Source organism: Hydractinia symbiolongicarpus, chromosome 9, assembly GCF_029227915.1.
Source record: "Hydractinia symbiolongicarpus strain clone_291-10 chromosome 9, HSymV2.1, whole genome shotgun sequence".
Lineage (NCBI taxonomy): Eukaryota > Metazoa > Cnidaria > Hydrozoa > Anthoathecata > Hydractiniidae > Hydractinia > Hydractinia symbiolongicarpus.
In genome coordinates, this window is record NC_079883.1 from 20,818,290 (window position 1) to 20,843,027 (window position 24,738).

The 24,738-nt window shown below is 33.3% G+C and overlaps 4 protein-coding genes and 1 long non-coding RNA gene across 8 annotated transcripts in view; 2 read left to right on the plus strand and 3 right to left on the minus strand.

The window, feature by feature from the left end:
• LOC130657353 (girdin-like) overlaps window positions 1-3,020 on the minus strand; it is a 34,773-nt gene extending 31,753 nt beyond the window's left edge. For all 3 annotated transcript variants that reach the window (XM_057460332.1, XM_057460333.1, XM_057460331.1), the window contains exons 1-3: window positions 2,811-3,020; window positions 2,159-2,241; window positions 1,926-2,037 (exon numbers count right to left, since the gene is read on the minus strand). In XM_057460332.1, coding sequence (XP_057316315.1) covers window positions 1,926-2,037; window positions 2,159-2,241; window positions 2,811-2,864 — 249 coding nt within the window. In that variant the 5' untranslated portion in view covers window positions 2,865-3,020. The remainder of the gene's footprint in view (window positions 1-1,925; window positions 2,038-2,158; window positions 2,242-2,810) is intronic.
• Window positions 3,021-5,332: 2,312 nt separating this feature from the next.
• LOC130657358 (uncharacterized) lies at window positions 5,333-7,400 on the plus strand. The gene is made up of 2 exons (XR_008985123.1): window positions 5,333-5,799; window positions 7,090-7,400. It is a non-coding gene; the product is annotated as an uncharacterized LOC130657358 (long non-coding RNA).
• A 2,300-nt stretch (window positions 7,401-9,700) lies between these two features.
• On the minus strand, window positions 9,701-11,229 carry LOC130657823 (uncharacterized). The gene is made up of 4 exons (XM_057460821.1): window positions 11,194-11,229; window positions 10,687-10,923; window positions 10,135-10,491; window positions 9,701-9,916 (listed from the first exon to the last, which is right to left on the minus strand). The coding sequence occupies exons 1-4, from the start codon at window positions 11,227-11,229 to the stop codon at window positions 9,701-9,703; spliced, it is 846 nt and encodes a 281-aa protein (XP_057316804.1).
• Window positions 10,921-15,912, minus strand: LOC130657356 (uncharacterized). Of its 2 annotated transcripts, XM_057460336.1 has the most exons (4): window positions 15,690-15,912; window positions 13,416-14,528; window positions 11,890-12,771; window positions 10,921-11,794 (listed from the first exon to the last, which is right to left on the minus strand). In XM_057460336.1, exons 3-4 carry the CDS (start codon window positions 12,003-12,005, stop codon window positions 11,263-11,265), a joined length of 648 nt encoding a protein of 215 aa, XP_057316319.1. In that variant the 5' UTR covers window positions 12,006-12,771; window positions 13,416-14,528; window positions 15,690-15,912; the 3' UTR covers window positions 10,921-11,262. The 2 variants fall into 2 exon arrangements, with proteins under 2 accessions (XP_057316319.1, XP_057316320.1); XM_057460337.1 differs by having other exon boundaries at window positions 10,921-12,771; window positions 15,690-15,901.
• Window positions 15,913-16,108: 196 nt separating this feature from the next.
• On the plus strand, window positions 16,109-23,816 carry LOC130657357 (rRNA N6-adenosine-methyltransferase METTL5-like). The gene is made up of 4 exons (XM_057460338.1): window positions 16,109-16,261; window positions 21,220-21,414; window positions 21,988-22,209; window positions 22,804-23,816. The coding sequence occupies exons 2-4, from the start codon at window positions 21,222-21,224 to the stop codon at window positions 23,031-23,033; spliced, it is 645 nt and encodes a 214-aa protein (XP_057316321.1). The 5' UTR covers window positions 16,109-16,261; window positions 21,220-21,221; the 3' UTR covers window positions 23,034-23,816.
• Window positions 23,817-24,738: the final 922 nt, after the last annotated feature.

The window sequence follows — 24,738 nt, forward strand, 5'->3', positions numbered from 1 at the left end:
TTTTCTCATTTGAGTCATGCCAACAATCATATTGTTTATTTTACAATAAACATTTTTTTGAAGTTTTACAAGGATGCACATTAGTCTGATAGCCTTCAGAAAAGGAACTAGACCAAAGCATTGACTAACCTAGATAGATAACATAACGCAGTTAGCTTTTTTGCTTTAAAATATATGTTTAGATCAGTTCAAAGAAACATTGGGTTACAACATTCAAATTGCAATCGATCAGACTTGACTATGCTAGCGAGCAGATGAACATTAAGACTTTCGTCACTGTTCAATCATAATAGAAATTTTAAAACAAAAAAGGAGAGGTTTAAAAATAGGCTCAAAAATCTTGCAATTCAAGTAACTTATTTTTTTAGGAAAAATTTCCATATGGGAATTACTTTGATTGAAAAAAGTATAAAAACATAATTAGTAAATCTTTTTCATCTCCTAGGTGCAACAATGAAACAAATAATTCCACAGGCATTAAAGCTTTTGTCTTTTTATCTTTTATCAAATTAGTGCTAACAAAAACAGTACATGTGGGGCTTCTGTGTAATTATAATTTTTAACAACAGTCTCAAATAGAATCAAAACAAAATAAAGTGTATCCTTGTTTAATAATTAATATTAACTCTTTAGAAATGGTTACAGCTGTACATGCTGTATGCTAGAACAAAATAAGTCCATCAACGTTTCATTTTTTTAACAATGATTGCTTGGATATTCTAAGGTCTACTTTTTAAGAATCTTGTTTAAATTTTTATGTAAGAATTCAAGAATAATACATCTGTATGAAGAACTGTGTGGACCAGAGAGAGATACACACAGTTGCAAAATGTTTAATAAGAACATTTGAAAACAATTTCAGACTTCTGCAATGGCAAATGTTCTTTTTTAGTAGCAACAAGTGAAACATTCCAAAAGAGCAATTTACTGGGAGGAGGCTTCATGGATATTCATGTATTATTAATAAAATCTTCTTGAAGCATGATAAAACGTAATCAATAGTAATGACAAAACCTATATCAGTAAAATTAAAATTTGATTAGAAACATCAATAGATACATAATTGATTTTTTCTCACATTTACACCTCCTCTGAAATTACGAAGTATTGGTATTGGCTTAAATGATAAACAAACATCATAAAAAAGATGTGGACATAAAAAATTAACAAATATTAAAAGATATTCTGTGGTAACAGATGTTTCAAAGTTTACACACATCAGCTTAGTCATTGACAACAAGATGACAATCCTGTCAAGGGAATCTAACACAATTTGGTTGTGTAAAAAATAAATTATTGCAAAATGAGTCCCTCTTTGAAAAAAGTACTTCATGATAGCAAGAAATACTTTTAGTTAAGTAACATTGCCAGCATATAGAAAATCTAATATATGAAACAAAATAACAACCACTCTAGTTTTTTGGTGATTACAGTTTAAACTTACGCTTGCAATTCTAAGTTACAGATAAATCACTACGTTTATACATATCACTACATTTATACATAAAAGTAATGAAAATAACACCATATTTTTCAAAAAGATTTTTGTATAATGTCCAATCAATATAATTTGTCAAACAGATTTATTTAATCACAAAATTAAACATGATGTAAATAAAATAAAAAATGGTTTAACACATCTGATGCAGCCTTTTCATTTTTTTTGTTGTCATGTCAGCAACTGACTATGAACCAAAGTTAAACCTATAGCATTTGTTTTGGCGATTGCCAACTGTGACAGAAAATACATATAAGTGGGCCTATAAAAAACTGAACAAAGAATTACATACAAGTGACTATATCCAAACAAAAATGCTTATTTTTCCAGTCAAGAAAAAAACAATCCTTAAACCTGTATAAAAACCTGTATGAAATGAAAATTTCATGTTTTACTTACACAGCAGAGGGAAAATTAAAGAACATACCAAATAAAATCTTTTAATGCTATGTAAAATTTCTGCTAGGTTATGTGCCCTCGAAGTGATATCATTAATACCAGCATTCTGGAGACGTAGACCACTGAATACAGTTGGGTCACTGAAAGAACAGATAATATCTAATAAGAAGAATTGCAGAAAATGGAAGTGCACATAAGGTGAACTATAGAAACAGAAAAACATTTGAAAAAAACAGAAGAAATGTCATTTTTAGTGCTTACATAAGTGTTAAAACTTTGTTAAGTAGAACGCCATTTGATAAATCTACATTTGATGTTATTGGAGCATCCAAATAAGATTGAATCTAAAACATCAACATAACATGTCAGAAAGTTTTAGTACGATGCAATGAGTGCAGCATATCCTTTTCATTGAAAAAAAACAACTTAAATGTTAAAATTTAAGTTCAGCATTTCTTTTATGAAGTTCAGCCTTTCTAATTTAAACAGACAATCCGCAATTACCAACGCGAAGGTCGACATGTTAACAAAGCAGTAACATGATATAACATATGACATTGGCAAATTATTGCTGAGCCAAAAAAAATTGAATTAAAAAGGCTAAGATTGCAAACCATATACATAAAAACCATATACATTAAACCTATACTATGCACTGTTAAACTTATATGTCAAATATTTTACCATATAGCAACATATTTTTATTTCTCTATTTAAAAAGGTTAATTTTGAAGTGTGCCTTGCATCCCCTAATGCATAAATGAACATTCACTAATGATCACATCAGTTTCTTTCTCTATTATATAAGGTATTTATATACATTTTGATGCTCATTAACATCTATGAGATGCACTAAAAAATTTATTTTAAATTTTACAACGTCTAGTCTGTATAGATCAAAAATTCTACTTACCCATATTACAAGAGGACTCTTCAGAAAATCATCAGAATTTGTGGGTGAACTCATGACAGTGTTTCTTTTCACATTTTGGAATTATCAACAACATATGGAAAAAGTATGATATATATATACAAAAGAAATCTGTATTGTTGGAAATGCAATTGCACTGGCTTGATTCTGATGTTGATATGTAATTGAATATTCTGAAAAATAACAACAAATATTATTATATAACGTCATATGGTATATTATACTTGTGAACTCCGAAAGCACTAAACAATCTAAAGCATAAGAAAATCCTAACTCAAATTGAACCAGAAAGATTACCCAACAAAATTATTTTGTTAACAATATTATTATAGTGCAGTTTTTTATGTTGACAATCTTGGAATTGAGAAAAGCTCAATTCCAAGATTTTTTTTTACTAAAGAAAGCTATATACTACCAATAGCACAAAACACCAGTTTTAAAATAGACAATCTTTTTAGATATATTTTTTTATTTTGTTTATACTTCTTTAAATAAGTGTTTTAATTTTAAGTAGATTTAAGGATTTCCATGAGAATTTTAACTTTTTTTTCGAAGAAATCATCATATTTTCTGAAATAATATTTTTAGAAGATTTAAGGCGACTATTTTCTAAGAAAATTGAAAAGATTTAAGATTTTTAAGCAACAGAAAAACAAAGTATAATAGAAGCAACTCTAAATGTAAAAACACACAACAAGTACTTTCTTTACACTAAACTAAAAATAAGAAATTTAAGGCTAAATAAAATAAAATAAATGGAAGAGTAACTGTCACTAGTGACGAAAAACAGTTGCTTGTATAAGCATTTTTGTGTTGTTATTTTGGTAAATGATTCGCAAATCTGATGTAACGCCTCCTTGCACTTTTTAATAATCAAATACAGTTTATTCCAGCACTCAAAGTTGCTTATTTATAAATAATCTCAGCACTAAATATTGCTTAAAACCATCTATACTTAAAAGTTAGTTCATCTTTGTTTTATAACCTCAAACAAAAATGTGGGATGTGGTGGGTACACAGATAAAGAAGTTTCTTACTATACTAGAAGCTGACAAAAACTTTTTAAAAGAGGCGGTTGAAAAATGTAATAATTAGCTAAAAGAGAATACACAGCAAGTTTTATTACTTGTGTAACTCTCCTTCATTATATTTATTCTATTTTTTAATGCTGGAAATCAACTGTGTAAGAAACCAGGCCTGTTAAATAATTATTTTGCATGTTTTTGTTGCACAATTTCTTACAGAAAGAAAACCCCTATACACTTGTTGCAACACCCTCAACCATTATAATTATTCATTTTTTTTGACCAAATAAATTGTTGCCAATATGTTTATATTTAATTATAATTTTTAATTTTAAGAAGTTGCAAGACAGCAGCAATTTTATTTTTACTGTCACTCATTCCATAAACTTTTATGACTGTGTTCACGACCAAATTTACTCTACTTTTTCCAAGCTGAAAGCAGCAACATCACCATTAAATTCTGAATGCAGTGTTTTACAAAAAGCACACAAGCTTTTATGATAACCACGAAAATTGCAATTTTACATAATAATTCATGTATTAGTTCTTTTTTGAATTTTAGCACCAGAAACGTGATAAAATAAACTGGTTAAGCCAAAACATCAAAAAAAAAATTTTTGTAGTTGCTAAAGTACAAAGCTGAGCATTAAAAGTTGCTTCAAGATTAAAACCATCCTAGCTTATTGATTGATTGTATACTGCCAAACAGAATGCAGTAACTATGCCAAAAATGTTTTACTTCTTGTAATAAAAATATCATCTTCTTAAATATAGGTCGCTTCATGTAAGGCCAATGTCACTACTAGGCAAGAGGCTATATGTAGAAAAAAAGGACTATAGAGACAGAGAAAGATGACGATTGACATTACACTTCAAATCGTATTCAAGAAAAAAAACTATGTGGTCAAAATTTTCATAGATGAGCAGTGCGATAGAAAAAGCTTGACAAGTAAAAATTCTTGTGGCAATTAAGAACCTGAACCGCCAAATGATAAGATTTGGGTACCAGAGCTTCTACTACAATACTTTCTTAAAATTTGTTACTACTGCCTGAAAAATCTCCTGTGTAAATGTGGCTCTTACTGATAGGTTAAGGCACAACTGAAACAGTATGGCTTGTAGCAAAGATTACACACAAAATTTTGTGTGTAATCTGTACATGTTTAAGAAATAAACTTTTCCACTGTTGCTCTACAAACTTTATTACCTTAAAAATATGTTTATAAGCTGTATCACCTGACAACTTATTCATTTATCACAAGTTTAAAAATTTCTGCATATATATATGTTTATGAAGAAAGAAATTGTTAGTCTAGTTTAGAATAGATGGCTACACATACAGCTCTACAGATATGCATCTTTCTCAACGAAGTAAAGCTATTTCTTTGCATCTCTTTTCTTGAGCTCTGCTCACTGATTAAACTTGAAAATTAAATTTGCTAGAAAAATCTTTTCTAGCAAATTTTTTTTCTAGCTAGCTTTTTTTCTTTTTTTTTTCTTTTTTTTCTTTTCTAGCTAGCTAGCTACCTAGCTATATACAACAACTGGCAAATAAACAAATAAAAATTGATAGCTAAATACATATATTTATGCGTAATAATCCCAAAAGAGAGAGTGGCATACTAGTTAGCCAAAGTACAGAAAACAACACACAGGGTAGGATCCGTCAAACAATAATCCTCATCACCCGTTCTCTTTCTCCAACTCGATTGATGCCGCAAATCTCAACAACACACCGTTACAGTCACAGTTTCGTATCTCAAGATTTGTCCCATATATGGTGAAATTGTGTCCATATAAGGCAAATGTTTTCGTCTAGGAAAAAATAATGGCGCGACAGCTGCAGCAGAATGTAAAGGCAGTTCTGGCTCGGATTTTAAACGTTCTTGCTGAAAAAACTGAATATTATGGGAGTCACAAGGAATGCTAACTATATACAACAGGATGTATGTACCTTTACTTTTTACCTTTTTTGGTAGCTAAACATTTTTTGTTGAGGTAATTACAACACAAAATCTATAGCTAGCTAGCTTTACTCTAGCCTAGCTGATGACACAATACAGGGTATAGTAACCCAACTTTCCTTTTTCTTTTGGCTAGCTTAATGGCAATTTGCATAAAAATGTAGCTGCTATGTTGCCATCAGTGCTATTGTAGCTCTGCAGCTACAATATCAGCACTCACTGATGATACGCACTCTAGTGTAGAGTACTCCAAAGCCTTTCTAATGCACTTCAAAAGGACATGTACTTTGTACACATAGGTGTTATTAAGTATGAGTGTTACTTAATCCTACTAGATAAATGCGCTTATTTTACATGGTTTGCCTCACAAATTTAAGGGATATACCCTGTCTATTACTTCTCCAGGAAAGGCCTGGAAGTAATATAGATGCGGAGTCCTAAAGTATTTGTGGTGCCGTAGATTAGTGGTTATAGCTGTGCGGGAGGCCGGGCTTCGATTCCTCTTGACAGCGATTCAACATGGGCAAGTGAATGTTACCATAGGCCCGGGTTAACCCAAGCCATGCGAGGGAATTTGGAGAGATGGCACACTGTGTGGGCCGTTGGATGTTGCCAGGAGTTGTCTGGTAGAGCGTGGGCTTGAGGACTACTATACTCGAGGACTCCCCATCTAAGCCATGGCCCCTCCTGGAAATAATAGACAGGGTATATCCCTCGATATTTGTGAGGCTAGCCATGTAAAATATGCACATCTATCTATCTATTTAATGCTCATTTTGAGTTACGCAGACTTTTTTAAAAAAAGCCTTCACCCTTTTAATCAACTGTTGCATAAAGCCTGACTCCCACCAGACATAAACATTTCAGAAAAAACGTGTCATGAACTGTTGTATACATTGTAACATGTTGCGCATTCGAAGCGGTAGTTGCATTCATTTCGTTTTTATCTACTTAACTAAACGTTCTCTTGTGGTTAATTAAAAAACTGCTGGTTCTCTGTTGGTTACTTCAAAATACTGCTGGTTACTGCTGGTTCCTACTTTAGGAAAAGCAGCCATGCCCCAATTTCCCTCACATGGCTTGAGTTGTGATAACATTTTCTTGCCAAAATTAAATCGCTACCAAGAGAAATTGAGCCCCAGTCTCCCACACAAATTGTGAGAGTTAAAACCACTAACCTACGGCGCCACAATAATTATTTACATATTTGGTGATTGACAATGTAAAACTGTGTATTTATTATTAGATAATATATTTTCCTTATTTATATAGCTTGGGAAGAAATGACATTTGCGATGTGAATAATGAGACATGAAATGGATCTACGAAAAGATTGGCATACAAATTTAGCAGCACATTCTATGGTCATAGAGGAAGACAATATGTTACCTTAGTTATATATATTTTTTTATTTGTTATATATCTTATACTCGGTAGCAGCATGAACACTGAATATGAAAAAGCTAGACATGAAACTTATAAAAACTTAAATTAATGTTTGTTCCAATGCAGTCAAGCATGTATATATGTAAACCAAAAACATATTTGCTTTATTTTATGTATATAAAATAATTTTATTGAAAGCACTTCTTTTCTATTCCTAAGGCAGATTTTCAAATAGAATTTATTAAGTATTTAAACACAGCTTTGATTGAAGTCAGTAAGAAGTCTGTGTTAAATATCAAGAGCTTTGTTACCTGAACTTTGACATTATATATAGAAAAAGTTATTAACACCTTTTACACCTACACACACTACATATCTTGGTAAAGTCGTAACGATGTTAGCTCCTTAGTGTGAACAAGGCGATAAGATCAGTGACAATAACAATTTCATGACAGTTAGATATTATGTCAACAAAATTATGAAACAAACAATGATAGAAGCCCCAGTACAGTGATTGTATTATAATATACGTGGATACTTTTTACTTTTGTAAATATTCAGGCTTCTATATAAAATCACGCACCATATTTAATAATAGATTTTAGGCTTATCACTTTTGTAACCTGATAATGTTACTTTATATCGTTTTGCACAATCTTCTTAGTCAGTGTCTACTCAAACGCACCGTAGTAACCAATCTTCATTCTAGTCCGGCTACTATTAAAAACTTTAATGTTCCACTGGTGTATGAAGAATTGAACGTAAAACGTAAAATGCGCTTGTCCCATTAATTTTGCCGAGGCTTTAATTCCTTGCAGAAAGCTGTTAAATTGTTCACAGATACTTGTGTTCGGTGAGTTCATTCCACTTAACCTGCTACTGTTGTAGGCTTGAGAGCATTTATGGCTGAATCCGTGGAGCACGTCATGAAAAAAACGCGTGTCTTGAAAATACCCAGATTCTCGATTTTTGGCGTACTCGCTTAAGCCACAAGCAAAATCGTAAAAACTGGTTTTGGGCCCTTTTTCCAAATGGGTATACAATGATGCCAGTGCGTCTTTTCTTCCTTCACTTCCTGTTATAATGTGAAACCCAAGACAGTGACCATGATAAGGACAAAACCACAAAAAAGATATGTTGTCCCTTTTTTGACACGTCCGGGTACACCTTCCGACATCTAACATCTGGGGTGTCATCATTTGCGGTGTCTTTTATTTCCCTTTTATCCATGGAAAAACTTCGCATTTTTCTTATTTGCTCTCCATTCTCAGTAAAGTAGTACGCTCGACCGTACTTCGCCGGGTTATAAGTACCTTCTAATTTCTGAGTTGGTGCAGGTGGAGTATTAAAAGAATGTATAGATTTTACACGCTCGCATACGTGTACGAAAAAGCTAAGCGTGTCCTCGGGAATCGTCCCATTATGAACGAGGAATGATTGTATCATTAACCATGCCATCTCAGGACAATATGTCTTAACATCTTCGGCAAACGCCAAAGTGTCCATACTGCTAGTGCTAAAAAAACTGTTCAGCTTTTTTGCTAAAGCGATAGGACATATGACATCAACGGAACAATCAGTAAACAGCATCTATAACAACTTGGCGGCGGCCAGTTGTTCGTTTCGATCTATACCTTCCTGTTGTATGTTAAAAACGCGAGAAATAAAAGGTACAACTCGATCATCAAGTAACTGCACATATTCTTTGAACATAAGTGACGAAATCTGGTTATAATCCCCATCAATTATAAATCGACACATTTGTTGAAAAGTGTCTCGCGCCAATTTGCAAAATGCTGCAGTGTTGTTCATGGATGTGGGAATAAAGCACCGATCCAATCGTCTCAGTTTCGTTTCCAAAATTTCAGATTCGTTGGAGCGTTCAATGGGTGAAACAAATGCTTGTTTAAAATTTAATCCAATTTTCGTTCCATCACAAGCAAGTGAATTGCATTTTCCGCCGCACCAAGAGCAGGACATACGAAAGTCGATTTTCATATGCGATGCCCATGCAAACCACCACGCAATAAAGATCGACTGGACATAAAAGATTTGCCTGTCGGAAACAGGCGCTTGTACGTTTTATTCATGGACATGGTAAATCCTGAAAATGTTTGTTTTCCGCTATTTACAGCATCAACAAACATCCAACCAATTTCATATCCGGCACACGTGTGAGCGGAAAGCCTGAATATACACTCATCCTCTCCAGCCCATGATCTTATGCATGTACCTTGAAGACATTTTCTTTTCCAGACTTTTGCTCCTACGGCGCCTAAAAAGATTGGATTGGTAAATCTGGCTATTTTGATGGAAAATGGCTTCGTTTTGGAAAAAGGCTTCTCAAAATTGATAATCTTTTACCTAAGCTTAAAAACAGCGTAGTCTTTCCGACTTCTTCCAATAGACCATCTGGATTTTCGTCAGACGTCCATCCGGCCTAAGTATCAAAACATATTAACCTTAATCAACTAATTCTAAGAGAGTAATAGTTTTTCTAAATGGTTGAAACATTTACCTGGCAAGTACACGTTCCATTAGCACTAGGAACGAACAATGGGAAAGCTTCTGGTTCTTTAATATCTATTCTACTTCGTTGATAGAATTGTATACTTAAGTTGTTTGAATCTGGATTGGAATCAACAATTTGAGTAGAAGGACAATTCTTGCCAAAGGTCCATAACCCACATGCAACATCAAATATATCTTCCCACTACGAAGAAAAGATGTGTGTAAAATGCCGAATGTCCATAGATTCAAAATAATTCTGACAAAAAATGTTTACTTTCTAAAGTCAAGCTTAAACTTTAAAGGATTTTTTTTTTTACTTTTTTCTCAATTTTTAACGTTGCTTTGTTTCCTCAAAAAATTATTTTTTAAGTATGCTTTTATAAGTACATAGGTTTGGCTGTAATAAGTAAAACTAACAACCTTTTCAGAGGGTAAAGTATCATCTTCATCACTGCTATCACCATAGTTACCATCATCAACCTCGATATCCATCTCCATCCTCGTTGGCACTTCGTCAAAACTTTCTTTTAGTAATTTAAGATGTTGACAAAGTGATGAACAATCAGTTAAATTTCTTACATTTCGTTTTGTTGATTGGTTCTTTGATAAACGACATTGAGTTGAGTGACATGTTGCGATTTGTTTGTGAGTCTTGTCAACATTACACACTGTAACAAATTCAACTTGATCTGCAACAATAGAAAAACGTTTAACGCCTGTTTTGGCGGGAAGTGAAATGACTTGATCGTTCGTACATTCAAGAGCTTCCAGAACAATCTAAGATTTAAAATAAAAAAAATTAAAACAGACTTACACAGATTTATAACAACCCTTTCTGTCAGAGTTTCTTATTGACACAACACATATAGTTAATTAAGGAGATTATTTTCAAAATTTGACCCCTTATGCTACCCAATAATTTGTCCGGTATTTCTTACAAATGTAGTTACAAATGAATATAACAAAACACACCTGTTTGTTAATATGTTCTGGAATAATCGCTGATTCGTTTAAACCGTCAAAATCTACAAATATCATTAATTCCTTCATTAAGCGACAATGGCAACACGTGACCCTCTCTCTCGCATTTGCATAATGTCCATGATCAACATCGATTGAGGCTTGCAACGTACTAAAGATTTTACATTGGCATGTAATTATCGGTGTCGTTTCCGTTTTTACCGCAGTAACATGAACGTATTCATAATTCTAAAAATTCGAGAAATATAACGGACATTAAAATGTTATTTATAGATGGAGAACATTTTAAGGCAAAAAATCAGTATAAATAAAAGTTGGAAAAAAATTAATAGCTCGTAACCGTGTCTGTTGTTACCGTCCGTCTATGTCTGGCGTATATTGTTATGTAATGATTGCAAGAAGCTGAAAAATGTACATAGCGATTACATAGAGAGTTGAAAACAGCTAAATTTAAACAAATTGAAATTAATTTGAACGTTAAGAGAAAGAAAAGGTTACCATAAAGTCTCCACTGTAGATGTCGTAACCACCCATAGCAACAACTTGTTTATTTTCGTTTCTTAATCTCTAGTGAAGACGGTTATGACGGAATAATTCACCACAGAAATATTTATAAAGATTTGTTCCGCAATCATCTGCCAAGTTTGGATAAATGGCTGGTGTTATAGTTGCCGCTTGTTTTGACCTTACTGCAACAGGATATCGTTTCCGATAAGGTTCTCCAGACCTCTTTTTTGAATACGGAATTTCGCATTTGGAACCGAACAAATTGTTCAGGCACGCGTCAATTATATTTCCTGGGTCATTTCTGTAACACCATGCTTGTATGATCCGGTTTCTTGGTGACCCGGGATAGTACTTCATAGATGTGGAAAACCGTTGTTCATACTTCAATTGTAAGGAACTAGCAGGCCAGTCCCACCGATGGTGGTTTGATAAAGATGAAATAATAGAAAACTGATCGTTCAGAGAAATCACAGAGGGATATTGCTGAAGGAGACATCTCCGTATGCTTTGTGAAAATGTTGACTTGGAACGATATTTGACAATTTGAGGTTGGAGTGTTGAACAAATTTCTTTATTATCGCATATAACGTGACTAAAATACAAAAAAAAAAACACAGAAATAATAGGAAACAGAAGGATAATTCAGTATAATCATTTCATCGCATGCGCGCAAGGTTACATACGTACCGATTCTCAATTTTATTTTCATTTGCCTCAAACTTTTGGCTGTTGTGCAACGTAATACCAAAAACAAATAGACATTTCACTTTTTCTGATTGTATGGTTGGCATAATCGAGCTCATAGTATTGTAAAAACTATTTTTGTTGCCTTTTATATTCCTTGAAGTTACATTCTTCTTTTTTTCGTTGCAATTTTCTAAAGAAATAAAGATACGGCTCTTTAAATTATAATTTACGAGAGCAAAAGTTTGTTTCTAATTTCAATAATCTGACAAAGCAATCGCAACTTGGTTATTGGAAAGTATGATGCGTTAAGAAAAGCACATTCGTCCAAGATACGCAGAAACTGCAGCGATACATCAACTTCTAAAATGGATTGGGAAATAAAAAAAGCCTTGCAACTTTCTTTTATTCTAGCTTAAATTTAAAACACTCTTCTACCAGATTATAATAACGATTACTTAATACGAATTACCAGAATTGCGCATTGTTTGGTATAATTTTATAGATCTGATTTTTTCCATGTTGACATCATCCATTGTATAGACATGGTAGGGTAACAGGTCATTCGTTAAACCTAAGCGTTGCTGAATAAAACACTGCCCTTCGTTATGAAAATACCCTTGAAATCCACCAGATTCAAAAAGGCGGCACACATAAACTCTACTTCTATTTGCAAAACAGAGCAATAAAACACATCATCATAATAACCAGATGCTGTCATTGTCAAGCAAGTGTCCTCTGCTTTTATTATCGCGTTGCTCGCTTTAAAACAAGATGAAAGCATTGCCGTTGTTATTGAAGTCTCCAAATCTAACGCTTCGTGGCATTTATTTAAATTTGCCAATGCGATTTTCTTTTTATCTGTCTCTGCCTCCACTGAATAGGCTAAATATGACAAGGTAAATATGATATAGAACACAATACTCAGTAATTCTTTTAATATGGTGACAACGCAAAGTTTAGCTGTTATCACGTTAGCAAAGTAGTGAACGATGGGTTAACATTACTGACAATATGTATCAACATTCTTAAATCTGCCATCTTTTAGTCGCAAGATATGAAGTGGGAAAATATGAAAAATATTTATATATATATTGCTTCCTTTGAAGAAAATGTAAACTACAGTCAACTCCCTCTAACTCTAATCTTTTTACTGTCGAGTGGGACATACTTCAATTTTATGTATGGTAATGCATTCTTGATACAGTTTAGCATGATAATCTTAAAGCGTACTAACTTTGCGTAAGTATGTAATATATTATATCCAACCGAAAAGTTAACACTTAAAATGTTTACAATAATTTCTTTTCGTCGTTTTAGTAAATTTTACCTTCCTCAGTGAACAGTTCGATTTACTGAACATTATAACTAAGAGTAGGCTTAAGAGCGGTTTGCAAGGTACCCGAGGTCAGAGTTAACGGGTAAGTATTATCTTTAAGGAATACTCATGATAACGACGCTAGTGTTGGAGGTCATAAAATTTCGAGTTGTTTAGAGTTTCGGGAGTTGACAGTATATTAATCACCTACACGAGTTGGCAAGATCTGTTGACGTGATACTGAAATTAGTATCTTCTAAACCACTGTCAATAATAACATTGGAAGCAACCTCCATGTCTTTAACTAACACCTCTGGAACTTCTTCTAATGATGTCAGCATTGCATTATATTCTACTTCATCCGTACTTATGGCGTCCATACTTAACTTACTAACTATGAAATTAAAAAAATAACTATATCTGTGAAAGGGGATAACAGGTCGAATTAATAAACGGAAATATAACTACATTAAACCTGCTGGTGTTAAGAATAAAAAAACGAATTCGTGTACAATATTTCTTTACCATAAAACAAAATTTTAAGGTATTATTTTTCACAAAACTCACGACAATAACTCAAATTACAAGAAAATGAGAACAAAAAGTAAACAGTCTTCAATAGTTAGCTCGTTACTTTCTATTTTTTAGATAATTACAAAACAAAATAAATTGAGTATAGGTTGTACAAAACAACAAAATTATAAAATATCTCTAAGCTCTACCAATATTTGATTAGAAACATGAGTAACCATCAAGGAGTAAAAAGATTCCTTGCAGATAGTAATTTCTATTTGGGATATTCGACATATAAAAACGTCATTCAAACGCAAAACATAAATTCGTATAATAAGAGTCCATTTTAAAAAACCTTTAGCAAATTTAAATTAGGGTAAAACTGCCAAAATTCCCAGCTAATGAAATTATTTCCTTTTATCATGTGATTTGTTTTAGACAATTAAAGAAGTTTCAAAATACAGAACATAGTTTTAGAAGATGTTTCTTTAGGCAAAGAAAATTGTAGAAAATATAATTTACCTTGCCTCACACCCAGACGGACTTTTTTCAAATTATATAGGAGATATTATTACAGCAATCGTCTTTTTCTGGTTTTTCAAATTTTACTCATTTTTATATATATATATTTATAACAATCACAACAACTATTACCATAGAACAAAAACGACTTTCATGTTTATAATATGCTATTTTGCTGTTCTTCCATCATAACGTTTTAATCGGTTGTTTTTCTTACAATCGGGTTGTAATCAATAAATTCCATCACGAACTGCATATTCACACATACCTACTGGTGCCTGATGTTAGACTAAAACAAAAATAACAAAATATAAATTATTGATGTGCAAATAGAGGTTATCCTATATAATGTGAGGATCAGGTCCATGACCCCTAGGTTCCAAAAACTTTTTTTCCTTTATTCGGTTCAGATTCTACCCTTTTGTATCTCAATAATAATAAGTAGTCCAAAAATTAAATAGAGTATATATTGTTTAAATGACTTTCTGTGCAACTCATTATTTTGATTTCGCATTAAGCACAATAAACACATAAAAGCAAAAAATTGAAGTAATCATAGAAATAAATCAAAAAAAAACTATTTACTAAAAAGATTAATTCCAGTGCCTTTTAGATCTTGCCTCTAAAAAATCTACGATTTACATTTCATTTAGCCCTCTGTGGTTTCGCTTTTTTACCTACTAAATAGCGTGTGTACAAAAATTCATAAATTTTGAGTAATTTTGGAAATTCATTTATTGTACAGATTTCATACACATGAACTATCCACAAGATGTTGGTATTACTTTTTGCTGTCGATGGATATAGATATATATTGGCGTTGATTCCATATGTGTAAGTAAATATTACCATTGCCCTGTGTAAGAAGTGTTATGTTGTATGGTAGTGAGGCATGGGCAGTGAAGCAGGAAGATCTTGACCTTTTAAAAAGGAATGATATAAGAATGGTTAGGTGGATGTGTAACGCCAGTCTGAGAGACAGAAAGAGTTCAGATGAGCTAAGAAGCAGGATAAGTATCCGTAGAATTAAAGATGTTATCCAGATAAGAAGATTGAATTGGCTGGGGCTCTTGGAAAGAATGGAGGAGGATAATTGGGTAAGAAAGTGTGGAGACTTGATAGTTCCTGGGGCAAAGCCCAGAGGCAGACTGAGAAAGACTTGGCAGGAGGTTATAAGGACAGACTTGATACAGCAGAAGTTGAGTTTAGATCTAACACAGTCTAGATCAGATTGGAAGAGGGTCATTAATATACCTCGTCCAACCCATGCTAGCATGGAAAACGGACGTTAAGCCAAGAATGATGATGATGATGATAGGTTAACCTAACTGATGTGAGGATGTGGGCCATTTGAAGGTGCTGGAAGTTGATTGGGCTAGTCAGTTCTCGACACATTTAGCTTCATCAACTTCGAAAGTTATAGCTAAAGGCGATAATAACAAAGGCTTACATTCCTATCTTCAGGTGTGTTAGCTATAGACGGCTTACTTCGCGTTTTTTGTGCCTGATGCCAGTGGAATTTTGCAGATACGCTACATCTTTTCTGCCATCTTTGTTTGCCTTTTTACTTTCACGGACGTTACGTACACCACAACCCGTACTGCATCTCTAGCCAATCAGAAGGCTGAAAATTTGAGATACAAAACTGTGACCGTAATTCACTCACAATCAGTGTTTTTATTTATTGAGGACCAAAATATATCAAACTGATAAATATAATTTTCTACCAAAAATAAAAGGGTTGTAGAATAGAATAGAAAATTTTAGGCTCAATCTTTATTATTTTTTTAGTAAATTATTTTATATTTAAAATGTAAAATTTAAAAGTATTTTCAGAAATTAAAAGCTTTTATTACGGTCTGTAAATTTCATTGATATCTGCGGAGCCGAAAGTGAGGTTAATTCATAAATCCTATACGCGATTCTGCACGCGAGACCTCAGAAACTTCGCTTGACTCACCTTAAAAAAGTCCAGAATTTGATTTTCAATTTGTTGTTTTCCTGCTAAATTTGCTAATAACGGTAAGTACTACAAAAATTAACAGGTGTTTTTCACGATTTTTTTATGAGGAACTATAATTTTATCACTAGGAAATTTAAAAAAACCAAAAAAATTCGTTCAAGCTCTTTCGTTTTTTCATGGTAAGCTTTACGGATGCAGTAACCCCTTTTGACGAACAAGATTAATTTTATGTGTTCTAAAAGATTTATATATATATATATAATATATATACAGGGTGTAATCCAGCGTTTGCTGTAGCTGTTAAATGGCTACCCAATTGGATTTTATCCAAAATTTTCCAATTTATTAGAGGAAATTATTATATTCACTGCAAAATATGGGGCTTCTACCCCATCTTATACACGTTGTGAAGGAATACATGGATTACAACGTGACATTTGTTTACTTCTCAGGCGTTAAGCTCTTTGGCTCTCGAATTTGCGTGGCATGAAAAAAGATGTTAGGATTTGGTGAAGGGAGGTCTTTTCCTGTGGATTTCTTATCACAGAAACATTGTTGAGGTTATAAACTATTGAATGCAGATTGACCCCCTCTGATTTATTTGAATTCATTTAGCTAAAGTCCTAAGAATGCCTTTGCGTGAAGAAATGGGCTGATAATAACTTTGCTTCACCTAGTGCCCCCATCTTTTTCCTGTCATGCAAAGATAGATAGATAGATGTGCATATTTTACATGGCTAGCCTCACAAATATCGAGGGATATACCCTGTCTATTATTTCCAGGGGAGGCCATGGCGTAGATGGAGAGTCCTAGAGTATTTAATGCTCATTTTGAGCTATGCAGACCCAATTAGAGCCTGCGCTCTACTAGACAACTCCCGGCAACATCCAATGGCCCACACAGTGTGCCATCTTCCCAATTTCCCTCACATGGCTTGGGTTAACCCGGGGCTATGGTAACATTCACTCGCCCATGTTGAATCGCCGTCAAGAGGAATCGAACCCCCGGTCTCCCGCACAGAGTACGAGAGCTATAACCACTAATCTACGGCGCCAAAAAATTCGTTCAAGCTCTTTCGTTTTTAGATAGATCTATCTATCTATCTAAAAACAAAAGAGCTTGAACGAATTTTTTTGGTTTTTTTAAATTTCCTAGTGATAAAATAATACCTAAATGCCAAAGAATACCTAAATGCCAAAGCTGAAAGAGCTTACTGCTGAAAATGTACACAACAGAATTCATCTATAAGATTCCAATAATTCTCGGATCAGGGTTAGCACTATCAAATTTTAAAAAAGAAAACAGAAAACAAATAGCAGATATGTATGGATTTATCAGAAAAAATTATATAAGATGGAAAATTTTAAATACCATATGATCATTAGAAAATGATTCATTGTATCTTAAAATTTTTAAATTTAGTAGGAGTTTGGCCATAATATTTAACTGCAGTTAAACATCTTCACTGCAGTTGATTTGCGTGGTCATTTCTTTAAAAATCATCAAATGTTTGGTACTTTACTTAGTGTTTAAACATAAAAACTTGCATGTTTTTATAAATTTTGATGCTGAATTGAAATATTTTAAGCTTGTTAACTCAGATCCGAGAATACCTAAGACCACCTTGATCAAATTTCCATTTGGGATATAGTGCCCCTTATTTTATATTTCTGGATTACAACCTGACATAAATAAATTTCCTATACAATGCTTTCATTTAATGTAAGGAATTTCCAAGAAGGAGAAAAAAATCTGCACTGAAAAATACACTCCTGACTTACAGTATGGGATATTTTTTAATTAGTGAATCGGTGCAAAATAAGTTTATGATTTCATGTTAACAAAATTTATAGTAATTTTGTCAGAAGCCTGTACTTTTTTATAGTAATTTTAAGCAAGAAGAATACTGACCCAATTTAAGTAAGTCTTATCCGATCAGGGGTAGATTCTCACTCGATTGGGTACTGCATATTATGCCTGGGAGACTTGTAACCGATGTATTGTTGCTGCTTGTCACCTGAAAATTCTGTCATTTCATTGTACTGCCTGACTTAAATGAAAAGCCTTATTTGTCACAGTTGAAGATTGAACTATCTGAAAATATGCTTTTTTTTCTTGAGAAATTGTTCGAAAGTATCAAACCATGAGTACACAGATTCCTCTGTACATGCTAGTACCCATGCCAAAATTTTATAAAACCAAAACACCAAGTTTTACTTGGTACTTCACAAACTAGGGAACTTTAAATTTTGATTTGTCAAGATAAATTTTTACAGCCTTTTTATTTGTTAGGGTGTACGCAAAAATCATAGTGGCTACTACCAATCTCCAACAGCTTTGAAAATAACTAGTGCATTTTGTTTATAGTCACTACTGCTTCATTTTCGCCCCAAAAGTTTATCCCCACTTTTTTTTGTGGTACAGAGTAAACCTCTGCAGCTTCCCGTCAATCATTCCATCTGATTTTTAAGAAGTTTTTTCAAGAACCAAGACCATTAAAAAGAAGAAAAAATTACCTCACACAGCTTCTAAAGAGATTGTATTGATGTTCTTCTAAATGTTCTGGTAAACAGCAGTTTTCGTAGGTTTAAGTGTGTATCAGGAATTTCAAATATCAAATAGACCCAAACAACAATGTAAATTATAACAGCTAGATAATTTAAGACAACAGGATTTTTTGTTGTATAACAAATTTTTTTTATAAAGGAGTATTTTTTGAGTAAAAGGTTCTTGTTTATATCGAAAACATTATAAGATATTAGTACAAAATTTGCAACATATTAGAATTTTTTTAAGTTCTAATCGTAAGTAGGCGAAGGCTGCACTCTAGCTAAAAAAAGAACTCCCTTTTTTCAAACTATTCAACCCTCTTAGAAGACCCATATGAGTTTACCAGTTTATGTTTGAGTTTGCCATGTTTTTTTTTAATTTCTCTTATTGTGTTCAAATTGAATAGAAAGATGAAATATTTATGTTTATTTCCCAGTAAAATCAAGTATTGAAAATAATTAAGATACCTTATGAACATCACAGAATTTCAGGTATTATTGATTATTCTAGTATTTATATAGATAAAGATGGATAACAAACTTTTTTTGGCATCTGTTGTTGGAGGAGTTATTGGTAGTATTAGCACTCTTGGCTTATATTGCCTTTTCTTGCATGACAAGAAAAAGTCTAGGAGAATACAGCGTATGGAAACTGAAGATCCTCGAGCAAGTAAAATAGTCATCCATGACGGGAAAGTTTATCTTTCTGGACAAGTTGCAGTAATCGACAAACTAAGTAAGAGTGACATCACTGAGCAAACAAAACAAACTTTACAAAAAATTGATTCTCTTCTTGAAACTGCTGGCACAAACAAGTCGAATATTTTAGAGGCACGCATCTGGTTGAAAGACATAAAGGAGGATTTCCAGAAAATGAATGCTGTTTGGAATGCATGGGTTGATCCATCAAGTAAAGGAACAAGATATTGTGTTTGTGCTGAATTAGCGAGACCAACCATATTAGTCGAAATACAAGTAACTGCTGCACTGTAAAATTTATTATTAATTTTATAAATTCTCGACAAGTTTTTATGCATACATTGTACAATGTCCCCATATGGCTCACTTCTCTTCCAATTTTATAACACTTCTCTTCTATGATTCAAACATTTCTCTTCTGTATTATCACTTCTCTTCTTCATTTTGACACTTTTTTGCACTTCTCTTCATGTCGCCTTAAACTTTCCCTTAACAACTAAATTTAAATTTCTGGTCTGCAATTTTACACCCATGATCTGTATATTTTTTCACTTTTTGCAACAGAAGAAGTATACTTTGTGAACACATGCTCAATTTGCCAACAGCTTATTGCAGCAGGTACAGAGGCATGTGCATGAATAAAATAATATCACAAATCAATTCAGCAGAATAATTAATTTTATTCATCAATAGACACAAATAGTAAAATAATGGCTGCCAAGAGTCCTCCAAGTCATGGTAGTGTCCACCAAGCAAATCACATGCTTTTTTTATAAGAAATGTGCTTTATGTGAATATCAGGCTGGAATTTTAGGTTAAAAAAATAAGAATAATGACATCCTGGTTAGAATTTATTCTTATAAAAAAGTGTGTATTGAAATGTCTGAAACTGAATACCACAATGTATTTTTATCTGAAGTACATAGTCCATTACACATAAATTTTGGAGAGTTATTAATTACTAAGAACACTTTTTCATGGCCAGGAGCCGGTATGCTATTTATTCACCCTTGTCCACAGGAATTTTTTGCTGTCATCTGTTATATTTCGAAAAGGCAAAAATCCCTGAGCATGAGGGTGGTCATTTATTCCAAAACGTGAGTTATCAAAATCCAGGTCAAATTTCAGACCAGAATTGGGTCTAGGGATTTTTTGAGATCATGGAAGAGAAGAGTTTCTCACTTTGGAAGACAAGTGTTTTGAACGGAAAAGAAGATTTTGAGAAAAGAAGAAAAGTGTTTTGACAAAGAAGAGAAGTGTTTTTTTAAGAAAAGAGAAGTGAGGGGCCATTTTTCAATGTGATACATGTTACATGTGGTGTTAGGGGGGAATACATTTTTTTTCCGTATGCTTCTTGTTCCAGTTATTGCAGTAAAATAAATTTGATTGGTGATATATTTTGTAAACAAAATTATTGTTGTGAGATCTTTTATAATTGTTGTTATTGACGTTTTTGTAAAGCAACTATTTATATAGCAACTTTAAGCCTGTTTTTCTCTATGCAGATGAAATCATAATTGTGTGTCAAGTTCAGCCTTTCTTATTGAAATATGTATGCATCAGCAACAAATTGCCGTTGTGATGTGTTATTTGCCTGACTTCTTTACTTAGACGTCAATATTTGTGTCTGCAATTGTCGAGTGCCAACATAAATTAGAAAGTTGTTAAGTATTGTTTTCCATGTGTAATTTGTTAGAGTTGTTTGTAAAAAACAGGTGTCAATTTTTGTAGTTTGTGTTGAAAGGTTGCGTTTTTTTTTTGTTTTTAGTGATGAAATTAAAAGAATTAGAAGGCTACCTACAACAAGTAGATGGGTTTGAAAACCCAAAAATTAAATTGGAGCAGTATGTTACTTCACCACATATTGCAGCACACATGATTTATACAATGGATCAAACTTTTGATGACATATGCAATAAAATGGTGGCTGATTTTGGCTGTGGATGTGGAATGTTATCTGTAGGTAAAAGTTGATTTTTCTTTTTTTTTAGGGCATACACACACTCGGGTCAAATTTGAAATCTGTTAGAAAATGCATCAATGAAGACAGAAATATACCATTGCACATGAAACAACCTTGTTTAGACTAAAGTGGACCTTATAGATTTTATATCCCCCCCCCCCCCCCCCCCTTACTCCCTTTACATAAATCTTCTACAATATAAAAACTACACGAAAAGATTTCTTAATTTTTTGTTAAGCTGAGCTTCAGGATTTGCAGAATAATTTGAAAACAAGGGAAATTTCGATCGTGTTTCAATTTGCAGAAGAACTTGAAAAAACCAATAAAAGTCATTTAATATTGCATAAGAAGGCTGTGATGTTGGGCTAACTGAGGGATTTTTTTTAACAGACAAGGTTGTTTTACAATAATCTGGACGAAAAAAGCAATTTCATTGTAACAAATACTTAAGCTAAATTTGAAAAAGCACCATTATCAAAAATGTTTTTATTGACCACTATTCAAATTTTGTTTTCATACATGTTTTTCAAACAATATTATCTATAATATATAGTTCTAATTTTTCGTTGACAGGTTGCGGGATGCTAGAATCCTCACAAACATTTGGTTTTGACATTGATGATGATGCATTAGAGTTAGCTGCAGAAAACATCGAAGAATTCGAGTTAACCTCAAACATACAACTGCTTCAATGCGATGTTCTATCAAACAAACAACTCTTCTCATATTTATCGTCACGAAGAATGATTGACACGGTTGTAATGAATCCTCCATTCGGCACAAAAAATAACAAAGGTTTGAATACAACTTTCTGAATAAAAACTTTTAAACTATACCTTATTATTTTATCTTAATTTGAAGATTATATATTAACTTGTTGATAAAGCTCTTGGAAAAGTTCACCAGGCTGAATGATAATAAAAGAGAACTTTCATTTGAATTTTTATGACGTCGTCCTTATACAAAAAAAACATTCAGAATTTTTTTTACTCATTGCTTGTGTTGTGCAGCGCTCTAAGCGCTGACTAAGAAAATATTGTGACGTCATTAACCTGCCAGTTGCCATGTTACAGTCATGAAAACGAGTTCGAAAATTTTTTGAAAAATCTTAAATAGTCTGAGATATTTAAATACTTTATGTTGCCGGATACCTAGCACGACCTCACATCACAGTAATAAGTGTAGCAGGATTTTGTATCAGCCTTTCATTCTTTGTATTGTATGTTCAATCATTTGCGTTCCCATTAATTTATGAACTAAAGTCTTTCTCGATTTCTTTTTAAACAAGGGAGGGAGTTGTAAACCGAGATTATATTAGCTAATCTTCTTTCATCTTACAGTGTTTTTAGTACCAATTTTTGCAAAGGTTTCTTTCTTTCATCCTTTCAGGTATAGATATGTTCTTTTTGCAACAAGCAGTGAATGTGGCCCAAGATGTTGTGTATTCGCTTCATAAAACAAGCACGAGAGATTATGTAATAAAGAAAGCCGAAGAATGGAATTGCAATGTGGAAGTTGTTGCAGAACTAAAGTACGATCTACCGAAAACGTATCGGTTTCACAAAAAGCAGTCGTTGGATGTGTATGTCGACTTTGTTCGATGTGAACCACTGCGATGACGATGCGTTTGTCGCGTTTCTGTCAAAAAGTAAGAAAGGGACACTTGTCTTGACTCATCGTGGCATGGCGCATCTGTTTATCATCAACCCCTGATTAAAATTTCATTTGGAGACACGTGTGCACCACCATATTTTTTGTTTTTTTGCTTAAAATTTATCGGGTGCCTGTGATTGGAACCATCCCAACCGAAGCATTTTTTGAAATTAGAACTTCGTGCACCACCATTAAAAAAGAAAGAAAACTTGATGTCACCATTTATTAAAAGGCTGAGATACACGTGTATAATATTACATTTCATGGTAGTTATGACCATAATCAGGAGCGGCGTCACTGGGGAGGCTGGGGGGGGGGGGGGCTTGAGACCCCCACTTTTTTGCTAAGTAATAATTTTTTATTTTCTGCCAATAAGTGTCTCTATCACTGCATGAAAATTGATGTTATCCAACCAGAGAATCTGCAGGCTATCTCGCTAAATATAGCCATTTTACGTGTTTTAGGACTCTAAATATGCGTTGGCTTCCAGAGCTTTCGCCCCTGGACCCCAGCTGTTTCGGCAACTTGCTTCGCTCGTTGATTGTCACTAAAATCCCAAAATCTACCACTATGCCTAAGCCCCCCCCCCCCCCCCCACTTTGGAAATAGTGGCGCCGCCCCTGATAATTTAAACATATGAGAAATTATATGGGTACTAAGATATAGTTATAAATTATAACCTTATTATAAACTTATATCGGTATATATTTTATATTTTATCTATATTATAATACCCGTATACATCTGTCTGTCTGTCACGCATTTTTCAACGAGCCATCGCCTAGTTTATAGATAATACACAAGTACCGTTAAATAAACACTGATTGTATCAATAACATAAAATATTCAAAACAAAACCGCTTATATTATAGACAGACGAACAGCCTTGGCCATACCTACGAAAATAAATTCAATTATTTTTTGTCGCTGCCCACAACCAAAAATAACCTTTGTCCTTCACATAACCATATTTGGCTGTCTCTAAACGCCATCTACCATGTCGTTTAAAAAGGCGGTCTTGGAAGTCTGCATTTGCCGCTCCTTCAGCATTAAGCTATGAAGTCCGAATCTTGTTCTATCCAATCCAATTAATGCCAGTGCACCGAGTGCATTTTCTCTGGTTGATGTGTAGCTGATTGGGCTATTCCTCTTTTTAAAGCTTCCGAATTTGTTCTTTGATGCAACTGTGACCTCTCTAAACAGATAGGAATCGGGCTCAGCATGTACATGTTCCATATACTCAAATTATGCACTATGCAAATCTCATTTACGCAAGCACTGATGTACCACCATTGTTATTCTCTGTAGACATCTGCTTTTATCTTCTCTACGAACAGTTTCATAAAGCTTTTTTTGTAAATAACGTCACATCTTTTCAGATTACTTTCGAAAATCTAAAAAAGCCACAGAATCCTAAGAGAAAGATATTAAAAGTTCTAAGTTTGTAAAGGATATGTAATTCGTGCAAATGTGCAACCGTAATTGTCTTGGTAAAATGTAGTCGCAGGGATTGTTGTAGCCTATCAGATTGTGAAAATACTGAATAGCGTAGAATGCGATTTCGATTTTAGGATAAGAATTGTCAGATTAAGTATGTAACACAACTGTAATTGGTAGAGCTGCAACCAAGGCCTCGCATTGTTTTTGTGAAATAAAGGAGGTAGAAGAGAG

Coding starts and splice junctions, on each gene's coding strand:
- LOC130657823 (XM_057460821.1), bottom strand. CDS start 11,229: ATGGGTGGTTACGACATCTACAGTGGAGACTTTATG. Junction 10,492..10,686: donor CAGAACATATTAACAAACAG/GTGTGTTTTGTT, acceptor TTTAAATCTTAG/ATTGTTCTGGAAGCTCTTGA. Junction 9,917..10,134: donor ATACTTTACCCTCTGAAAAG/GTTGTTAGTTTT, acceptor TTTTCTTCGTAG/TGGGAAGATATATTTGATGT.
- LOC130657356 (XM_057460336.1), bottom strand. CDS start 12,005: ATGAGCTCGATTATGCCAACCATACAATCAGAAAAAGTGAAATGTCTA. Junction 11,795..11,889: donor GAAAATAAAATTGAGAATCG/GTACGTATGTAA, acceptor TTTGTATTTTAG/TCACGTTATATGCGATAATA.
- LOC130657357 (XM_057460338.1), top strand. CDS start 21,222: ATGAAATTAAAAGAATTAGAAGGCTACCTACAACAAGTAGATGGGTTT. Junction 21,415..21,987: donor ATGTGGAATGTTATCTGTAG/GTAAAAGTTGAT, acceptor TTTCGTTGACAG/GTTGCGGGATGCTAGAATCC. Junction 22,210..22,803: donor CGGCACAAAAAATAACAAAG/GTTTGAATACAA, acceptor TCATCCTTTCAG/GTATAGATATGTTCTTTTTG.